Raw genomic sequence first — 19,645 nt, 5'->3', positions numbered from 1 at the left:
GAGTTTCAGCTTCAGCATCAGTCCTACCAATGAACACCCAGGACTGATCTCCTCTAGGATGGACTGGTTGGATCTCCTTGCAGTCCAAGGGACTCTCAAAAGTCTTCAACACCACAGTTCAAAAGCATCAATTCTTCGGCGCTCAGCTTTCTTTATAGTCCAACTCTCACATCCATACATGACCATTGGAAAAACCATAGCCTTGGCTAGACGGTAACCCTAACTAAATCAACTCAGAAGTCTTGGAGATGGAGAGGGTCATGGAAGTTGAGACAATGGGTAAGACACTCAAAGACAGGTACATTATGACAAGAGAACAAGGAAGGCACAACCTTGGAGGTAATCAAATTTAAGGGATAGAAGAGAGATCTTGTAAAGGAGACTGAGAGGGCTCAGACCAAAAGAGATAAAGAGACTATTTCAGTGGGAATATTGGTCCACAGCAGCAAATGCTGTCAGCGGGAAGCAGAAGATACTTCAAGTCTGTGTAGTGTTCTATCTGATGAATGTATGATTATTTATTTGAACAAATCCCTATTAATGGACATTTATGTTGTTTCCAATTTCCCCTGTTACAAATAAAGCTTCAGAGGATAGTTTAATCTTTCTGTATAGGTCTGCATAATAAATTATAGTACATGTCTGAAAATTGATAGACTCTAACAAGTAACCACTCTGGAAAATCATGCCAATTTAAGTGCCCACAGCTGTGTGTAACAGGATTCACTCCAAATTTATAGAAAGACTATGGTAACTCAAGGTTTTTGAGGCATAACACATGCTCATGTGTGTTTTGGCAGTAAGTATATTCTCTTCTGAAAACCCCCTTTAAATGTTCACTTCTTTCCAATGGATTCATTAAGAGAGTTTCACAGGTTATTTAATCTTTGTCTGATATATTAAAAAGAAAAAGCGATTTTTTAAATTGAACTCTTTAATCATTTGAGTGTAGGCCATGAAGTAAGAATCATTAATCCTCTTAACCAAGGTGTTAACCAATTGTCTCCAAACCATTTATTTTTGTATTCATTTGAAAACCCATCTTTATTTTATATTAAATTACTTAGGTACCTGAATATATTTCTAGGTCCAGTGTTCTTTCCAGTATAAAAATTTGAATATTTCACTCATCTGTTTAAAATCCTCCAGTGCCTCCACACAGACATCAAAATAAGATCCAAGCTCAAAAGTACAGGATACAAGGATGATGAGGCCACTACTCAGATTTTTGTCTCATTTCTTCCCATCTCCCTGTTTTCTCTGTCCCTCCAAAAAGCCACATTCTTGATCATCCAATCAGCTACACTACTTGCCCACGGTGTCCGTCTTTCCCCTCACCCAGCATCTTTCATCGGGTGAATTCCTACTTACTGCCTGTGACTCGGCATCATTTCTGAGTCTTGTTAAAAGAAAACTGTACCTGAACATATAGACACTTACATACAATCTTCTATTCCATTTATTTACTTTTTATCAAAACTCTCACATTGTAGTTTGTCTGTTTACATGTATGCTTATATTAATTCGGATCAGAAATTCCAGGTCCTAACACATGATATTCTTCTGGCAAATGGTTGATGAAATATTCTAATTTAATACTTAGTCTACGCTCTGCTAGATGATTTACTAGGCACTAAGTGTATGGATGTGAGAGTTGGACTATAAAGAAAGCTGAGCACCGAAGAACTGATGCTTTTGAACTGTGGTGTTGGAGAAGACTCTTGAGAGTCCCTTGGACTGCAAAGAGATCCAATCAGTCCATCCTAAAGGAAATCAGTCCTGAATATTCATTGGAAGGACTGATGCTGAAGCTAAAACTCCAATACTTTGGCCACCTGATGTGAAGAACTGACTCGTTTGAAAAGACCCTGATGCTGGGAAGGATTGAGGGTGGGAGGAGAAGGGGATGACAGAGGATGAGATGGTTGGATGGCATCACCAACTCAATGGACATGAGTTTGAGTAGGCTCTGGGAGTTAGTCATAGACAGGGAGGTCAGGCATGCTGCAGTCCATGGGTCTCAAAGAGTCAGACATGACTGAGTGACTCAACTGAACTGAACTGAACTGAACAAAATTAGAAAGTTCCAAGCAGCTAACTGGAGACTTTCTCTGAATATAAAGCCATCTAAGTGTAGGTATTCTTTCTTCCCAACAAATAGAAAAGGTAAATTAGATACAAATGTCACTATTTTTTTACATATTAATTTTTCAAGTACTAGGAACTCTGTTATGCTGTATGAGAATTTGGATTGAGTGAACACAACAGGATAGAATGAAGATAAGTCTGCCTGAACTGAACTGAAACTGACACAAAAATAACAAATCTCAGTTCCTACCTGATTATACTCACAATTTTACTTCAGATTTGTGATGTTTATAAATTCAGGTTAAATTAAAACCAACAGCCTTGCAAAAGTTTCTTAAAAACCCACATCCATGTATGAATTTGTTGACAAAACCAGCTGCAACTAATATACCAAAATATTAATAAAATATGCTGCTGCTACTGCTGCTAAGTCGCTTCAGTCATGTCCAACTATGTGGGACCCCATAGATGGCAGCCCACCAGGCTCCCCCGTCCCTGGGATTCTCAAGGCAAGAACACTGGAGTGGGTTGCCACTTCCTTCTCCAATGCATGAAAGTGAAAAGTGAAAGTGAGGTTGCTCAGTCGGATCCAACTCTTAGCAGCAGGTCCAACTCCTGCAGCCTACCAGGCTCCTCCACCCATGGGATTTTCCAGGCGAGAGTACTGGAGTGGGTTACCACTGCCTTCTCCAAATAAAATATAATATATGTGAAATATCAGAGAAAATGATAGCAAATCACTAAATATAATATCTTCCTCCAATTTAGTCCCTCACTTGCAGCTGTCTTGCATCCATCTCTAGAAATAAAAATTAAACAATCTAGAAGTTCATTCCATTAGTGTGTTTAAATACTCTGGATCCCCACTTGGAGAGCACCTAAATTTTTAAGTGACACAATTTATTAAGAATAGCATAAGAGATCTTCTTACTTGATACACTTGTTCTGATCCAACTTTCCTAGAATGCCTGTTCAATTTCAAGCAAACTTCATTAAGTATTGAAATATTGAAAATCCCATCATCTTCTAAGAGATCATCACCTAAAAGATAAGGAAGAACACAGGGAAATGTTGCTAGCAAAACATACCATGGTGAAGGACAACTGAAACTCCAAGAGCCAACAGAATGTTTAACAGCAGAAACATCAAACCTGGCTCCAAGTTCTGACTCTACAACTTCTTAATTGCATGACCTTAGTAAGTCACTTAACCCCTCTGACCCTCAATTTCCTTATTTGTGGAATCAAGCAATCCGGGCTGCTTTTCTTATATCACAAGCATAAATAATGTATATATATTTTAAAACTGCTGTAGGACTTCCCTTGCGGCTCAGTGGTCAAGAATACACCTGCCAATGTGGGAGACGTGTGCTGGATCCCTGGTCCGGGAAGATTCTGCATGCCGGAGCATGCAGACCCGCGCGCCACAGATGCTGAGCCGGGGTACCCCAGAGTCCGTGCTCTGCAACAAGACAGCTCACCGCAACGAGAAGCCTGAACGCTGAAACTAGAAAGTAGTCCCCACTCACCGCAACTAGAGAGAGCCCCATGTGCAGCAACAGAGACCCGGAGCAGTCAAAAATAAATAAATAATAATAAAATCAATAAAACTATTGTTAACCAGTAAAGGTGTGAGATTTTAGAAAGCTAATCCTATCATTTGGATTGCCCATAAGTAAAATGTCATGAAGGTAAGTATATCAATAGGCAGAAAGTCTGAGAATAAGGAGAAACTGAATAAAAGTCAAAGATCAGGGATTAGAATTCTTAGAGCAAGTGTTTCCAACCTAGAAGATGACCAGAAAGTAGATGACCAGGTAAGATGTTTGTTCTCAGCAGACAGTATTTCCAGGGCTACTTTGATGAGGGCTAAGGCAGTAAAATAATCAAGAAGCAGATGTATTTCCATCACTGTATGGAAGAAAAGTCATTTCATGCCTCCTGCAGCCTAATTCATTCCTTCGATGTTCTATTTTCTTAAGGCAATTTAAAAAAAAAAAAAAACTTTTTTACTAATGAATAAAGACCCCACAGAGGGTCTAGTAGAACCAAGGCTAATTTTCAAGAAAAAGCAGATTTCCTAACAAACAAGTCTGGACACTTTTTACAAATGTGAAAAAGTTTAAATGTTTAGCAGAGAGAAGTTTTTATAACAACCTTTTCATGTGTATTACTCCCACTGGAGTCTTTGCTACCTAAGAAGAAATAATGATAGCAATAAAGTTTTGTCTTCAAAATCAGAATTGTCCACAGCATTTTAAATATCACTGACATAGGCAGCACCAGGCAATCAGCTTGGAGAAAATAGTCTTGGCTAGCTCTTATTGGAAGGTGTAAAAATATGGTTAGGAGAAAGAATTTGAAGACCTATCACAAGTGTTCTCCGTTACCTTCACAACTTTCATTTTCAAGATTGCATAAGGATACCAGAAACAAAAATTGCCCCATGTATGCACTGGTTTTGAGGCATACCAATATACCTATGTGAGCAGTATCACATACAGTATATGTCTGTACACAAACAGAACATAAAGCAGAAGTATTGTCTTCAGAGTTCCTGTCTCAATATGATTTTCCCACTTACAGTCCTTATGGTCCAAAAACAAAGGCATCTGGTTCCCACTTCCCACCCCCAACCCTGACAGAATTGACAGAGAATAGTAAAAATGGGTCAGTTTGCATCTGGGTTGGAAAGAAGGGTTGACTGCCATCTACAAGTCAGAAACATGAAGATATTTCTACATAGCACAGTGTGGAAGAATCTAGGCAAAGAAAAAGGCTGAGAGCTCCGTGCAATATGCTTTCCAAGCAAAGGAGCAGGGTCCCAAAACCCCAAAGGAAGGAACAGGGAGGACTGATGCCCACAGAGTTGGGGGCTGGAAGCAAGGACAGGCCACAGGACTGCTCCGTCTGGAGCCCCTGAGCCTGGTGGCTCCCAATCCTAAATGCCCATCAGCAGCTCTAACGGAAAGCTTGGACATCAGTGGGTTTTGGGGTTTTTTTTTCTTTTCTTTGTTTAACTCACCAGGCAATTCTGATAATCACCCAGGGTTACATACACTGTTCTCACTATTTCTACTTCTAATAATAATAGTCTCTCGTTAGCACACTGGAGATCATTAACAGAGAAGGACTTCTAAGTGGAGGCCTGCGGATCTGGAGGTTCCATCTGACAGAGAGCTGCGGTTGGCAAAAGGGGAGACTTGTTCCTTCCAGCCTCTGTAGGCGAAGCTCCACATGAAGCCAGGTGATGCTGAGCTGACGCAAGAGCTACCGCTTTACGGATCCAAGATAGCCAAGTGCTCGATCAGGGCAGGAGGCTTTCTTGCAGCTGCTCCCCAAAGGACACTGGATCATCCAACCAGCAGTAAATCCTTCAAGATGAGATCTGAGATAAGCATATCAATATTATCCAATAAAAGGTAAGACCACAGGGAATGCCATCCATTTTATTGTGAAAGTGAAAGTGAAGTTACTCAGTAGTGTTCGATTCTTTGCAACCCCAGGGACTACAGTTTACCAGGCTCCTCCGTCCATGGGATTTTCCAGGCAAGAGTACTGGAGAGGGTTGCTATTTCCTTCTCCAAGGAATCTTCCCAACCCAGGGATCAAATCCGGGCCTCCCACATTGTAGGTAGATGCTTTACCGTCTGAGCCAGCAGGGAAGTCCATTTTATGATGAAGGGAATATCAATCCTAAATAAAACTTTAGGAAAACCTTTTTATTTACTTATTTATTTATTTGACTGCCTTGGATCTAAGTTGCAGCATGCGAAATCTTTGTTCTCATGGGAGACCTTTTCACTGGGATGCACAAACTGTCTAGTTGTGGCTCATGGGTTTCAGTATTTGTGGCTCACGGGCTGAGTTCCCCTATCAGGGATCGAACTTGCATCCTCTGCATGGCAAGGCAAACTCTGTACTACTGGACCACCAGGGAAGTTCCCTAAATAAAACTTTTACTTCCAAGGGTAAATAATCGCAATGGAGAAAGAGGGGAGCCTAAGAAATGAATCTACAAAGAAGAAGAGGGAGATCAAGCCTTGAAAGCAAAGAATGAACACTGTTGAAAAAATATTGAACAAAATAATGGTGAAACTCAGCAACATCTGTTTTGTACACTCAGTAAAAATATTTTAAAGATGTATTCAAACAGATAAAGGATGAGATGGTAAAAGAATGTGATAGCAGAGAGGAAACTGGTTGAGAGAGGCAGAAGTAAAAGAGGAACTAGAAGAGACAAAAAACAAAAGGAAATGAAAGTGCAGCAACAGACTTTAAAGTGCATCAGAAATGTCAATTCATAGATGCATAAATGCATCTAGAGAACAAACTTACTACATACTCACAGAAGGCAGAGGAAAAAGGCATGGATGTAGAAAAAGAGAGAGAAAATGGAAGACCAATGCAGATAGACAAGGAATTCTACATAGGAGTATTTGAAGTGCGTAAACAAATGTCAACCACAAATCAGCGTTTGCCATGGGTGCTCATCACTACCTCTACAAAGATTAAATTATGTGCTGCTGCAAGCAGCTGAACTCCAACACCCCCCGAAGGAGTTCAGAGTGGAGAGCTGAAATGAGGCACTCTGTGCTCCCGGAAAACTGGCTGGACAGGTCTTCAGAAAGCTAGATATTCTCAGGAGCTGATTTTATGAGCCCAATTCTTCTATCTCCTCATATCTAGAAAAGCCCTAAAATCCTTCTTGGTGAAGATTGTTTCTTGTGACTAGCAGAAGCTTCACGAGACAAGCAGAAACTTTCTACCAAAAAATCTGTACTTGATTCCATGTACTCCCCCTTTATCAAAATCACATATATAGTGTCCTTCACCCCATGTCTTTGGAACAGTTTCTCAGACTATCTGAGGTAATGTCTCCCAGGCAGCAGTCCTTTGCCCCCAAATAAAACTTAACTCTCAGCTCTCACACTGTGCATATTTTTTTAAGTTGACACAAACAAAAACAATACTCAGAGATTTAATGAAAGAAAATATTCTTAATGTGTAGATAGACTGAAATGTGAAGATCCAAAAACTCACAGGGCTCTAGGAAAACTTTGTGAAAAACATTAACATGTATATAACCCATGACTGACATTTCATGAAAGAAAAGATTTCTGTCTCATTCACTATTGATTTCCTAATGTCTAAAACTGTCAGACACATAGTAAGTGGTCAATAAACATTTACCACATGCATGAGTAAATGATTAAAGTCTGGAACTTCACATATAAAGAAAACTATGATATCCAGGCTGGAAAAAAACAGATTGTCTACGTGGGATTGAAAAAAAAATCACACCTTCAAATTCCTCTTTCAAAATTTTAAATTCCCAAAGCCAATGTGAAATGCCTCCGAGATTCTGACAACAACGGTTTTGGTCCAAGAATTCTATCTCCAATCAAGCTCCCTTTCACTTGTGAAGACAACAAAATGAGGTTCTCAGATAATCCTGGGCTCAGGATTATCTCACATTCCTCAGTAAGAAGATAGAAATCACGATGCAGAAAGAGAAATAAAAATAGAGAAAAACAGAAAAACTTTGGTATGAAAGAACCGCTAGTAAGCACTAAAACTATGAAAACATATAGCTGTTTATATAATTTTATAAATATTGCTATAAGTTTATATAAAAATGAATTCTTGAAAGATGTAGTGCATCTTAAAAATAATTAAAAATAAAAAGCTGGCAATAAAAAGCTGTATTAAGCCAGTAGCAAAAGGAAAGCAAAAGGGGAAGGAATAAAAGGAAGTAAAAAATGCTAACTTCCTTGTCTTTTGCGGGGAGAAGTCAACATGATTCCAGTCTAGACACTGGTAATATGAGAAATACACATTCAAATAGGATTTTTTTGGTTTTGTTTTTTAATGTGTAGTACCAAATAAATTCAAGATCTATACTGTCTGAATCACTGAGAAAAGAACATCTGTGCAGCAAAGAGAGAATGCAACAGACATAGCAACAAAGCACAAAAAAGAGAAAAAACTAAGGTGACAGAAGAAAGGAAAACCATATCACAGACACCACTGTGTAAACTGATTAACTCTATTTTTCTCACAAACGTTTGCAACGTATGTTATCTCCTCAAGTACATCCATAGCGATATTATCCAGACAGATTTTAAGAACAAAAGTGGGCAAAGGCATATCATGCAAGTAGAGCACAAAGAAGTCAAGAAAATGAGGGCCAAAAAATTATTAAATAGGCTAAAGTGAGCCACTTGTTAACAGTGCAAGTTAGAGCCTACAATTAAGACATCAACCATGAACATAAATATCATAACATCAAAATGTGTGAAACAATCAGAATGTATAAGACAAACTGAGAAGAAAGGCAATCTGAACAAGCAAAAAATAACAATAACAACAAAAACAGAAGTCCTGAAAAATCTTACCACTGAAGTTGATTTAAAACTAAATCTTACCTTATTTATAAGCAAACACTATACCTAGTATTGCAAAACTTTGCCAAATAGTAAATCCCAAGAAAATGTCAACAAGTCCTCTCAAAGAATACTAAAATTGAAAAAAAAAAACCTAGAAATCAACAGCAAAAGTGTAAATGTTGAGAATATTTTAAACCTACCACTTGATAACATACATAATCTTTCAATCAATGGGGAAATCAAAATACCAAGTATATAATGCTTTGAAAGTAAAAATAAAGGGAACATATATCAACACCCTCATAAATAATTCTTTCATCAAGGGAAAATCAGAATAGCAATTATACCGTGTCTTGAAAGTAAAAATAAAGAGAATATGTATAAATGCCTAAGGAATTCCACCAAAGCTCAAATCCAGAATGGAGAAAGAAGAACTGAAGACTTTTATCATCAAACAGAAAATAATGGAAATAAGTTCAACTATGCATTTAGCTCAAGAATTTAGTAATAGAATAATACAACCAACTTAAGAGAATCAGAGACAAGGAAATTTAAAAATGAGAGAAATTAATGAGATAAAAAATAATTTAAAAAACCCAAGAGATTATTCTTCAGGGAAAAGAATAGTAATGAAACAGACAACCCAAGCTAAGCAAATCAAGTGTTAAAAAGAAAGAAACACAAAACTAGGAATCAAAATAACCTGGGGATATATAATCTATAACTCTAGAGGAGTTGTCAACAAATATTCCATTTGACATTCTGCCAATATATTTAAAATCACAACTAAATGGACATTTTCTAGGAAAGTATAAATTATAAAAATTGACTCAAGAAAATGTAAGAAAAATAAACAAATACCCAAAACCATAGAAGAAATTGACAGTCATCAAAGAATTATCTCCCAAAGGGGTGAAACTTAAATGATATTATGAGCAAATGCGTCCAGCTTTAAAGAAAGGGGATAATCCTGAAGTGATATAAACTTTTCCAGGGTATAAAAATATGGAAAAAAAATTGAAAACTTCCCAATTCATTTAAAGAGAACTGGCATAACGCTAATCATGAAATCAGATGGCTAAATGTGCAGGATCTAGATGAGCAGAATGACAAATCTTCCCGTGAAGGCATAAATAAACAGGAAAGACAAAACTTGAGTAGATATGGAGAAAATGTAGAAATGTACCTGGTGCCCAGCTGGGATAATTCAATATAAAGCCCAATCCTCACTAGATTAACTTGCAAATTTAATCTAGTTCCACTTAAAATTTCAGACAGAAGGAGGTCTGGAGACATTAACAGCCTCAGTCAGGGTCACCCAACTCTTAAGCAGCAGAGTTAAGATGTAAATCCAGGTCTGTCTGAACCCAAAGACCATGCTCGCCCCAGCTGAAATTAACTTGAAGAGGCTGAAGAAGATGTTAATAAAAGCAGTGGACAATGAACAGTAAGCTGTCATTGACTGAACAGAGACATATGAGTTTGGAGTCCTAGGATGATCTTTTTATTCCTAATAAGTCTAGAGTAGTTTATTGTTAAGTCTGAACAATTTTCTCTAATTAGTTACCATATTAAGTTGACAGCATCTTTACCTAACATAGTCTTTACTTAGAAATAAATCATTTTATTTCTATACAAGTACCCTGAGACCTAGTTTGTATAATTTCATAGTCTGAATGATATTGTAAAGACTAGCACACTTTTCATTTATTTCTGCCACATCCATGTTAATTCCTAATTCCCAGCTGCAGCAATACCTAAAGGTTGAGTTTTCTTAAATTCAGTTCAGTCACTCAGTCATGTCCGACTCTGAGCCAGGCCTCCCTGTCCATCACCAAATCCTGGAGCTTGCTCAAACTCATGTCTACTGAGTCAGTGATGCCATCCAACCATCTCATCCTCTGTCATCCCCTTCTCCTCCTGCCTTCAATCTTTCCCAACATCAGGGTCTTTTCCAATGAGTCAGTTCTCCAAAGTATTGGAGCTTCAGCTTCAGCATCAGTCCTTCCAATGAATATTCAGGATTGATTTCCTTTATGATTGACTGGTTGGATCTCCTTGCAGTCCAAGGGACTCTCAAGAGTCTTCTCCAACACCACAGTTCAAAAGCATCAATTCTTTGGCACTCACTTTCCTTTATGGTCCAACTTAAAATAGGTTTTCTTAAATAGGACATCAAATAGCTAGCTGAGAACTACCTCAACCCATACAAGACAACAAATAACACCAATGGCTTCTCAAGGTTTGATTTTAAAGAATTTAATTAATTTTGACATCCCACAACCAGAGTGATGAAAAAAAACTTATTGTAATTGTCATGATGATATAAAAATCCAGATGATATATATGTGTCTTGGTGTTTATTACAACCTCTTGAAGCTCCTTCGTGTCCAATCTGCTTTACAACCAACTTCTACCCTCCTGCATCCGAGGCTGCCTCCTCCTCTCCACCTGCTCACCGTCACTTTGAATCCCCACCCCAATCAGTCCTGGGGTCACCTCTCATCCTTAATGTATAGCTGCTGGGTCAGCTTCCCTGCCTCCTCCTTTGTCATAAGCAAGAGTAAGAAATGACTTTTGAGTTTCCCACCAAAGATAAGCCAGATGGCTACCCTCTATTGCCTTGGACAACTGAAATAGAGTGCATCATTGCTTACAGCTGTTTTTTAAATGCCTTCTTATTACCTTCCACGTCAACTAGAAGACCCAGCTAAGAATCCATACATCAGTGCCCATTCAGTCTGGCATCCTTAGGACAGGAATCTCTCCTACTAGCCCTGCTCTGGTTCTGACCCCTGGAGTAATTAACCCGTTGGCTGCAAACCTTAGAATGTAACTATGAACTCTCCTGACCTGTGGATTCTGAAGCACGTTTCCCCACATCCTGCGCTGAGCATTCTCTAGGAGGAAATGAGACTTCCCCTCCACCTACCAGCTGTCTGGAGCTCAATGACGGCTGGCACCGAGCGTCGGGGAGGGGCTGTAGAAATGTTCACCGTGTAGTTGGTGCCCTGGCTCAGGTCTAGGCACACTTCTGGGGTCCTGCTCTCTGTGGTCAAATTAACTGTCTCCTCATGACCTGATTCCAGGGGGTCCAACCGTTGTCCTTTTATGTATATCTTTGTGAGGGGAAAAGACAAGAGAACCCACGTGATCCACTGAAAACAACCAAGAGAGATTTTATAGTGCTGGAACCTACTCTCTACCTACTCCCTTTTATCCTGCACTGCTCACCCTGGGAGAGACAAATCGGGCAGCCCTCCGCTATCAGGTATCTAATGATGAAGTCTGATCAGCCCGGTAATCCAGAAACCCTGAGAAGTGACATAAAATGGAGAGTTTCTCTAAGGAGTGCTATCCTGCACTCAAATGACCAGCGATCAGTGGCAGGCAGTCACAACCTGAGACCCGCTCGCTGCATCCTGTCACCCAGGCAGCAGATGCTTCTAGGCTTGCTCTGGGGGAGTAACACACAGATTGGAAACAAGCGATCATGATGATGCCAAATATAAATATACCCCCCACACATACACCCTGGAGGATGACAAACACATTAAACACCAAAAGTAAAATAAAATAATCCAGATATCTTAAAAATTCTACTCACTTTAAAAAGGACTATGGTATTGGAGAGCTATTTGACTGAGAAGCACTTCTGGAAGCAAGTTCCTCTGACTCTTATTCCCATGGTAACCATCTCTGCCCTGGCAGAAAAAAAGGAGCTCACTTCACTTACCACATATTCGATCTTGGAGTTTATTCTTCCTGGGTTTATTTGCCACCTCACACAGGTGTTATTAAACACCGACACCTCATTAATTTCTATAATTATTTCTAAAAGAGAAAAAGAAAGAATCCACTCAACAAAATGCATCAAAGGACTTTGGAAAAATCCAATGGCCAGCCCATCAGAGGGCATGACTTTGTTTACTTGCCCAGCTTGTCTCTCTGCTGGTCACCATTCACACGAGGATTCAGAAATCAAATCAACAATTCAAGCTATCCCAGGCCAATCACCCAATTTAACTTCATCATGAGTGAGCTTGGCCCATGACCTGATGTGGAGGAAAAGGCAAGATTTCTCTTAAATACGGGTGAGAATTCCAGCCTGTGATTGGTCTGACAGGCCACTGGCATTCCATTCCCCAGGGGCGGGGGGGGAGGGGGGGGGCGGGGGGGGGCGGGGGGACGGGGAGGAAGGGACCCAGAGTCGAGCCCTGAGCCTTCCCTGAAGCTGTGCAGGTTAGACCAGCTTCCGGTTCCCTCATCCCACTGACTGATGGAGCGTTTTGATCACCAGGTCACTGCTGTTTCCAAGAGGGAAATGACCCACATCACCACCCAGGACTACTCCTCAGGAGCATCCCATTGCAGGTAAACTAAATAAATTCTCCACGAGGTCCCTGGGTATTTCTGGGGCTCCTTTAACTGAAACCATTTAAATCTGATTTATCAGGAAGCCACTAATTTCTTTAAGTTGCTCTGTTTCTTTTAAATATTCTGCATGTGGTGGGGGTAGGGGGGGACCAATTGAGAGGGTAGCACTGAAACATACACATTACATATGTAAAATAGATCGCTAATGGGAAGTTGCTCTATGACATAGGAGCCCAACGCAGTACTCTGACAACCGAGCGGGCCGGGATGGGGTGGGCGGGAGGGTGGGAGGGAGGCTCAAAAGGGAGGGGACATATGTATACTTACGCGGATTCATGCTGTTATATGGCAGAAGCCAACACAATATTGTAAAGCAATTATTCTCCAATTAAAAATTTTCAAATAAATATTCTGTATATATTTCATGTAATAAATTTAGCAATGTGGGAAACCATATTATGGCCTTGGTTCCTGAGATAACAGTTTCCGATGAACCTAGTAAACGACTTAGGAAGTTGTACAGATGAGAATGGGGAAAGGACTTAGCTTTTTATCTATTTAACAAATTTCCTGCAGATAAGTAAAACTATTTTTACTTGCAGCTGACATGCTCTGGTCTAAAAAAAATCCTAAGGAATTCACACACACACACAATTAAAGCTAAGAAATAAGTTCAACCAGGTAGCAGGATACAAGGTCAATGTACAAAAAGCAATTGCATTCCTGCCCACTATCAAGGAATAAGCCAAACATGAAATTTAAAAAAAACTCACAACAGCATCAAAAGGAATAAAATTCCCTGCAGGTGAAAGTGAAAGTCGCTCAGTCGTGTCTGACCCCATGGACTATATAGTCCGTGAGATTTTCCAGGCTAGGACACTGGAGTGGGTAGCCTTTCCCTTCTCCAGGGGATCTTCCCAACCCAGGGACCAAACCCAGGTCTCTCACATTGCAGGCAGATTCTTTATTAGCTGAGCCATCAAGGAAGCCCAAGAATACTGGAGTGGGCAGCCTGTCCCTTCTCCAGGGGATCTTCCCAACTCAGAAGCTGAACCGGGGTCTCCTACATTGCAGGCGGATTCTTTACCAACTGAGCTATCAGGGAAGCCCTATTCCCTGCAGGTAGAAATTACCAAACTATCACCTCTGGAGGACAGAATCAACATCTCACCAAACAGGAATATTCCTCGGCCCACACCAAGCTTCCCCACTGAAGCAGACGTCCCTTGCGGATCTTTAGACCCTCTCAGCTCACATTCCCTTGCTGCTGCCCTGTCTGGGCTTTGACAACATGACCGTGTCTTGTCTCCCAAGCTGGTGTTTCCCTGCTGCGTGTGCATCCTGGAAGTGGGGGGAATGAACACTTTCTGAAAGACAGGAAGTACTGGAAAAATCTGCCCCTTACTTTTCTTCCCCTTGTAGAGCAGACCTACAAGACCTCTCAGGGTGCCGCTGCACTGATGGAGCGATTGCGTGCACTATGTAAGGACCAGGCAACAAGGAATCCTCATGCTGGCTCGGCTTCCTTCCCTGCTCTGCCCACCTCAGCCTTCACTCCTGCTTCCTGGGTGTGTGTGTGTGTGTGTGTGTGTGTGTGTGTGTGTGTGTGTGTGTTAGTTGTTCAGTCATGTCCGACTCTTTGAGGCCTCATGGACTGTAGCCTGTCCAGGCTCCTCTGTCCATGGGATCTCCCAGGGAAGAATACTGGAGTGGGATGCCACTGCCTTCTCCAGGGGATCTTTCCGACCCAAATCCACATCTCCTGCATTAGCAGGCAGATTCTTTACCCCTGAGCCACCTGGGAAGCCCCATTTCTTCATACTCAGAACCAATGCTACCTTTAGATAGACCCTAATTTACTGACCTCCTTGCCCATGGAACATTTTATATCTTTACTAAATCACCCAATCAGCAGCACTGCCGAGATTTGATGTCACACATGACCTGGTCATGGGTAAGTCCAGTCAGCCGACTGTAAGTGGGAATAAATGGAGGCAGGGAGAGGAAGAGAGGTAAATTTCTGGAGAGACCCCAGAGGATCAACCTAGCCCATCTATTGCACTCCTGGGTCACTACATCATTGTTTCTCCCTGGAGCAAAGATAATTTGAAATCAAAGAAATACTCCAGGTGTAGACATGGGTACTCTGATGAATGCAAAGATCCAATTCATTCACCTCCTTAGGTAGCATAATGATGACACTGGCAACAGTCTTTTATCAGCTTGAAAAAGTCCCAAATATTCCCAGTCCCTTCCCTCTCCAGCCCTTCAAAGCACTAGAGTTCTAGACTCCTCTGTTCACTCCCACAGTTCCCTGACACTTATCCCCTGGTCCAGAAGGAAAAGGAAACACCCCAGTCCTCACCTTGTTGCTGAGTTGCCATTAAAGCATATTTCCTTCCCACTCAGGACCCTTTGCCACCCAAGCAGAGATTAGAAAGGAGACATGAAAGTTTCCTTTCTTGTTCTTCCTTTTTGTTCATTCACTATGACAACCGCAAATGACATCTCAGAAATGCCATCTGCCTCCAGCCTGTGCCCTGCTCTCTGCGCAGATGGGACCCAGATCTTATTGTAGGGAGGTCAGCTATTTCATTCCAAGGAGCAGTTGAACAAAATTCAGTTGCTCTTCCCTCCAGGTGTCTACACACCGCTGGAAAGATTTCTTTGTTAATGTATCAGATATTAAACATCTCCATTCATGCTGCCTTTTTAAAGGAGATGACTGGAGAGGCTAGACCTTCATTCTAATAGTACTGAAAACTGAAAACACTTTTGGAAGTTCTCTTTGGAACTGAGTCTGGGACATTTTATTCACCATTGCCCCTTAACTGAACCATCATTGAACGCCAAACATCCTCCCCTGCCAGGCACTGGGCTGTGATGATCAGAAGGTAAGTCTTTCCCTCAGGAACACTGTATCTAATGGAGGAAGCTGACACACAAGCAGATAAATTACGGTTCCATCAATATCAGAACAAAGTTATACACAAGTACCACAGGGTATAGAGAAAGAAGCCAGTGAGTCTCACCCGGAGACCTGGGGAAGCCGGCTTCATGGAGGCCATGCAACCCTTCACGGCTGCAGGGCTTACGAGTGGGGAAGACAGCTGAGCAGGTCCAAAGTCCTAGGTGTAAAGGGTATGGACAGTTTCAGAGTGGTGATGTGTAACATGCTGGAGAGGAAGAAGAGGGGCAGCAAGGTTTTAGAGAGAGAACAGGAGCGGAATTTGAAGACCTGTGCACCAGACTAAACACAGACTTCCTCCTACCAGCCATGGAGAGCTAAAAGCAGGAAGATGATGGGGACTCTTTGTTTTTTAAGAAAGATACCTCTGGAGGAGGAATTCCCTGGCGGTCCAGTGGCTAAGACTCTGAGCTTCCGATGCAGGGGCACAAGCTCGATCCCTGGTTGGGGAACTGAGATCCCATGCTGTGTGGTGTGGCAAAACAAAAAATTCTTTTTAATTAAAAGAAAAAAAAAAAAACTCTGGTGTGTTTTGAAGATAGAATTTGACCTCCTTTACTCGGAGATTCCAATACATCAAATACTGATATATAGGTCTTTATCAACTTGATCACATCTTCACAGTAGTCATGGGAAGCAATCATAAAGTCAATTATAGGTGAACATTTATTGAGTTGTTACTATGGACCAGATAGTGTAGATAGTACTTAAAATGCATCATTCATCTAATCGTCAAAAATAACCCTGTGAGTTTGATATTATCATGTCCATTTTACAGACCTGACGCTTAGAGAAGTAACACAGCTAGTAATTAGCCAAGTCAAAATTCAGAACTAGACCCGCCCGACTCCAAAACCCAGAGCCTTCGCTCTGAAGCAGTTACTCAGCAAAAAGGTGAAAATATGGAATCAGGGCACTGCCTTGAAAACCATAAGCAACAGTTTCTCCTGAAGGAGAAGCAATAGGAGATGAGTGATAAGGCGTCTAGGCTGACTGCCAGTCTCTGAGCCTGACGGTCTGAATGGATTGCCTTCTACTGTTTTCATAAGAAATATGGGAGGGAGTAGAATGCATTTGTGAGAAAGAAACTAATGAATTGTGCCTAGAACATGCTTAGTCTGAGTTAATCTATCTAAGTGAAAAAAAACATTCTTGAAGGTCCTCAGTGTGTGGATGGCAATTGAAGCTCTGGGTGCAGGCGACAGACCCACGTACAGCGGAGAGTGGGCAGCACGGCAGGGACTAAGACACATGGACACTCAAGGGGAGATCAGGGGAGAGGGTGACATGCAAGGAGGTCGGTGGTTGGCGAGGACAGTGCGATGCCTTGGGAGTCAAGGACCGAGAAGATCTGAAGTCATGTCTGTTTCCTCAAAAGTTATCTCCCTTCCTTCCGACCGAGCCCCCCAACTTTCTCAGCCCCACCCAAGAAGGGCCGGGAGCAGAGGCACCCGGGGCTTGATCTCTCACCCTTGTCTCATACGGCTCCTTCTCTCCCAAAGGAGAGCTCAAGGTTCCAGATCAGACTTGAGGTCTGACTGGATAGAGGCAGGCAGAGCAGATCTCTGGCTTGTCCAGTTGTAGGACGTTTAGGCCTCCCAGGCAGAGCAGATCTCTGGCTTGTCCAGTTGTAGGACGTTTAGGCCTCCCTGGCTTTAAACAAAGGAGGCCCCCACAGCATCCAAATGAACTCTACATTGAACTTTGAGAACCAAAGCCTTCACAGGTGATAAAGTACCTTTGCTTTGCTTTAGATCTGCATGTGGCCCATGGTTGTGTGTGTGTGTATAAATGTACATATATATAAAGACATGTATTTTAGCATTCTATTAGTATCTAGTATTTCTCTGTGGTACTCATCACATTTGTAACAACATAATTTTGTAATTAGTTGTTTAACATCTAAGTCTATCTCTCCTAAGGGTTTGGACCATGAACAGGGCTGAGCGCCAAAGAATTGATGCTTTGGAACTGTGGTGTTGGAGAAGACTCTTGAGAGTCCTTTGGACTGCAAGGAGATCAAACCAGTCAATCCTAAGAAAAATCAATCCTAAATATTCATTGGAAGGACTGATGCTCAAGCTGAAGCTCCAAAATTTTGGCCACCTGATGTGAAGAACTGACTCACTGGAAAAGACCCTGATACTGGGAAAGATTGAAGGCAGGAGAAGGGGATGACAGAGAACGAGATGATTGGATGGCATCACCAACTCAATGGACATGAATTTGAGCAAGCTCCAGGAGATGATGAGGGACAGGGAAGCCTGGCGTGCTGCAATCCATGGGGTCACAAAGAGATGGAAACAAGTGAGCAACTGAACAACAACAAATCTCTCCTGAACATGAGATCTATAACAGCAAAGACAAACAAGGTCCACCTCTCTATCCCCAGAAACTAACACAGTTGGTTGGACACAGATATTTTTTAAATATTTATCATTTGGTTGATTGATTAAATAGATGGATGAATATATGGACAGACGGTGGGCAATGCTAAGTGTTATGGAAAGGTTAAGAGGAACAAGGATTGATGCTAGAAGATGAATTTGATTTGGTGGTCATTAAGAAACCTTGGTGAGAGAACCATAGTGTATTGGGGTGTTGGACGCCTGATTCTCCTGCAGGAGAGACTGAGATAAGAGCGGGGTGGGAAGGAACAGGCAGCGAGCACACCCTGCTCTCTCAGAAGCCCCACTGTGGGCAGGGCTTGGTCTAACGTATGCTTTTTGTTTCCAATTTTATATCCATGTTCTTTATTTTTGAAAACAGTCAAAGACCCTACCAAATAAACTCAGGAGACCCTAGTAGATGGTCAAGCTGGAGGTCATTTCTAGGTGAAAACAGAACCTGATTTCAAAAGTAACATGACCAACCTTCCAAGGTAACGCATAAACTACCTTCAAAGGCAATCCCAGTTGGATTACAAAACAGAAACATTTTGATAATAGCATCATTGAAATGAGAGTATGGCTCCTCAAGGTGACAATGTTAAACAAATCATGTTTGGTTATAAGAGTTCTGCTATGTTTCCTTTTTGTTTTTAGTCTGTGCATGCTAAGTCACTTCAGTCGTGTCTGACTTTGCAACGCTATGGACTGTAGCACGCCAGGCTGCTCTATCCATGGGATTCTCCAGGCAAGAATACTGGAATGGGCTGCCATTCCTCCTCAAGGGAATCTTCCTGACCCAGGGATGGAACCCGTGTCTCTATATCTTCTGCACTGGCAGGCCAGCTCTTTACCACTAGTGCCACCTGGGAAGCCCTTTAAGTCTTTAGGGTTTTGCATAAAATAGGCAGAAGCAGCATGACTTAGAGCAGTGCTTTTCTAAAATGCTTTATACACTTTAGGATGATTTTTGCCGGCACCTGAATACATTTTTATAGGCTCGCCTGGTATTGACTTTTGAAAAAAAATGATGTATTAACATCAAATTCAGGCTATCACATATATTACAAAGTGTCTTGGTCAATAAATTTAAACTACAAATTTAAGTTTTAAAACTAAGTTGTTTAAAGAAATATTAAATAACGAATACTTTTCTTCTGACAAACTCTGTCAGAGTGATCTACAAATAGTTCAACCTTAGGAAACTGGTAGGAGACAGATCTCAGGCTTAAAGACCTAAGTTCAAATCCTGTCTCCGCCATTTACTAGTCACTGAATGACCCTGTGAAAGTTGTTTCACTTTTATGAGCCTCAGATTACTCACTTATGAAATGAAAATATCAATACTTATTTCACCAGGTTTTTCTGAGGACACAATGAAATCAAGCATCAAGGCTCCTGGCAGAACCGTGGGTGTCTAAGCTGGTGTGTGATCAA

At 41.3% G+C, this 19,645-nt stretch overlaps 1 protein-coding gene across 4 annotated transcripts in view; it reads right to left on the bottom strand.

The window, feature by feature from the left end:
- SUSD1 (sushi domain containing 1) overlaps positions 1-19,645 on the bottom strand; it is a 133,842-nt gene that overhangs the window by 60,636 nt on the left and 53,561 nt on the right. For all 4 annotated transcript variants that reach the window (XM_070459285.1, XM_070459282.1, XM_070459284.1 and 1 more), the window contains 3 exons: positions 12,213-12,310; positions 11,409-11,595; positions 3,020-3,129 (listed from right to left, as the gene is read on the bottom strand). In XM_070459285.1, the coding sequence (XP_070315386.1) occupies positions 3,020-3,129; positions 11,409-11,595; positions 12,213-12,310 (395 nt within the window). The remainder of the gene's footprint in view (positions 1-3,019; positions 3,130-11,408; positions 11,596-12,212; positions 12,311-19,645) is intronic.

The sequence above is a fragment of the Odocoileus virginianus genome, chromosome 31 (assembly GCF_023699985.2).
Source record: "Odocoileus virginianus isolate 20LAN1187 ecotype Illinois chromosome 31, Ovbor_1.2, whole genome shotgun sequence".
Taxonomy (NCBI): Eukaryota; Metazoa; Chordata; class Mammalia; order Artiodactyla; family Cervidae; genus Odocoileus; species Odocoileus virginianus.
Note: the sequence above shows the minus strand (reverse complement) of the source record. Positions and strands in the feature narration are given on the sequence as shown.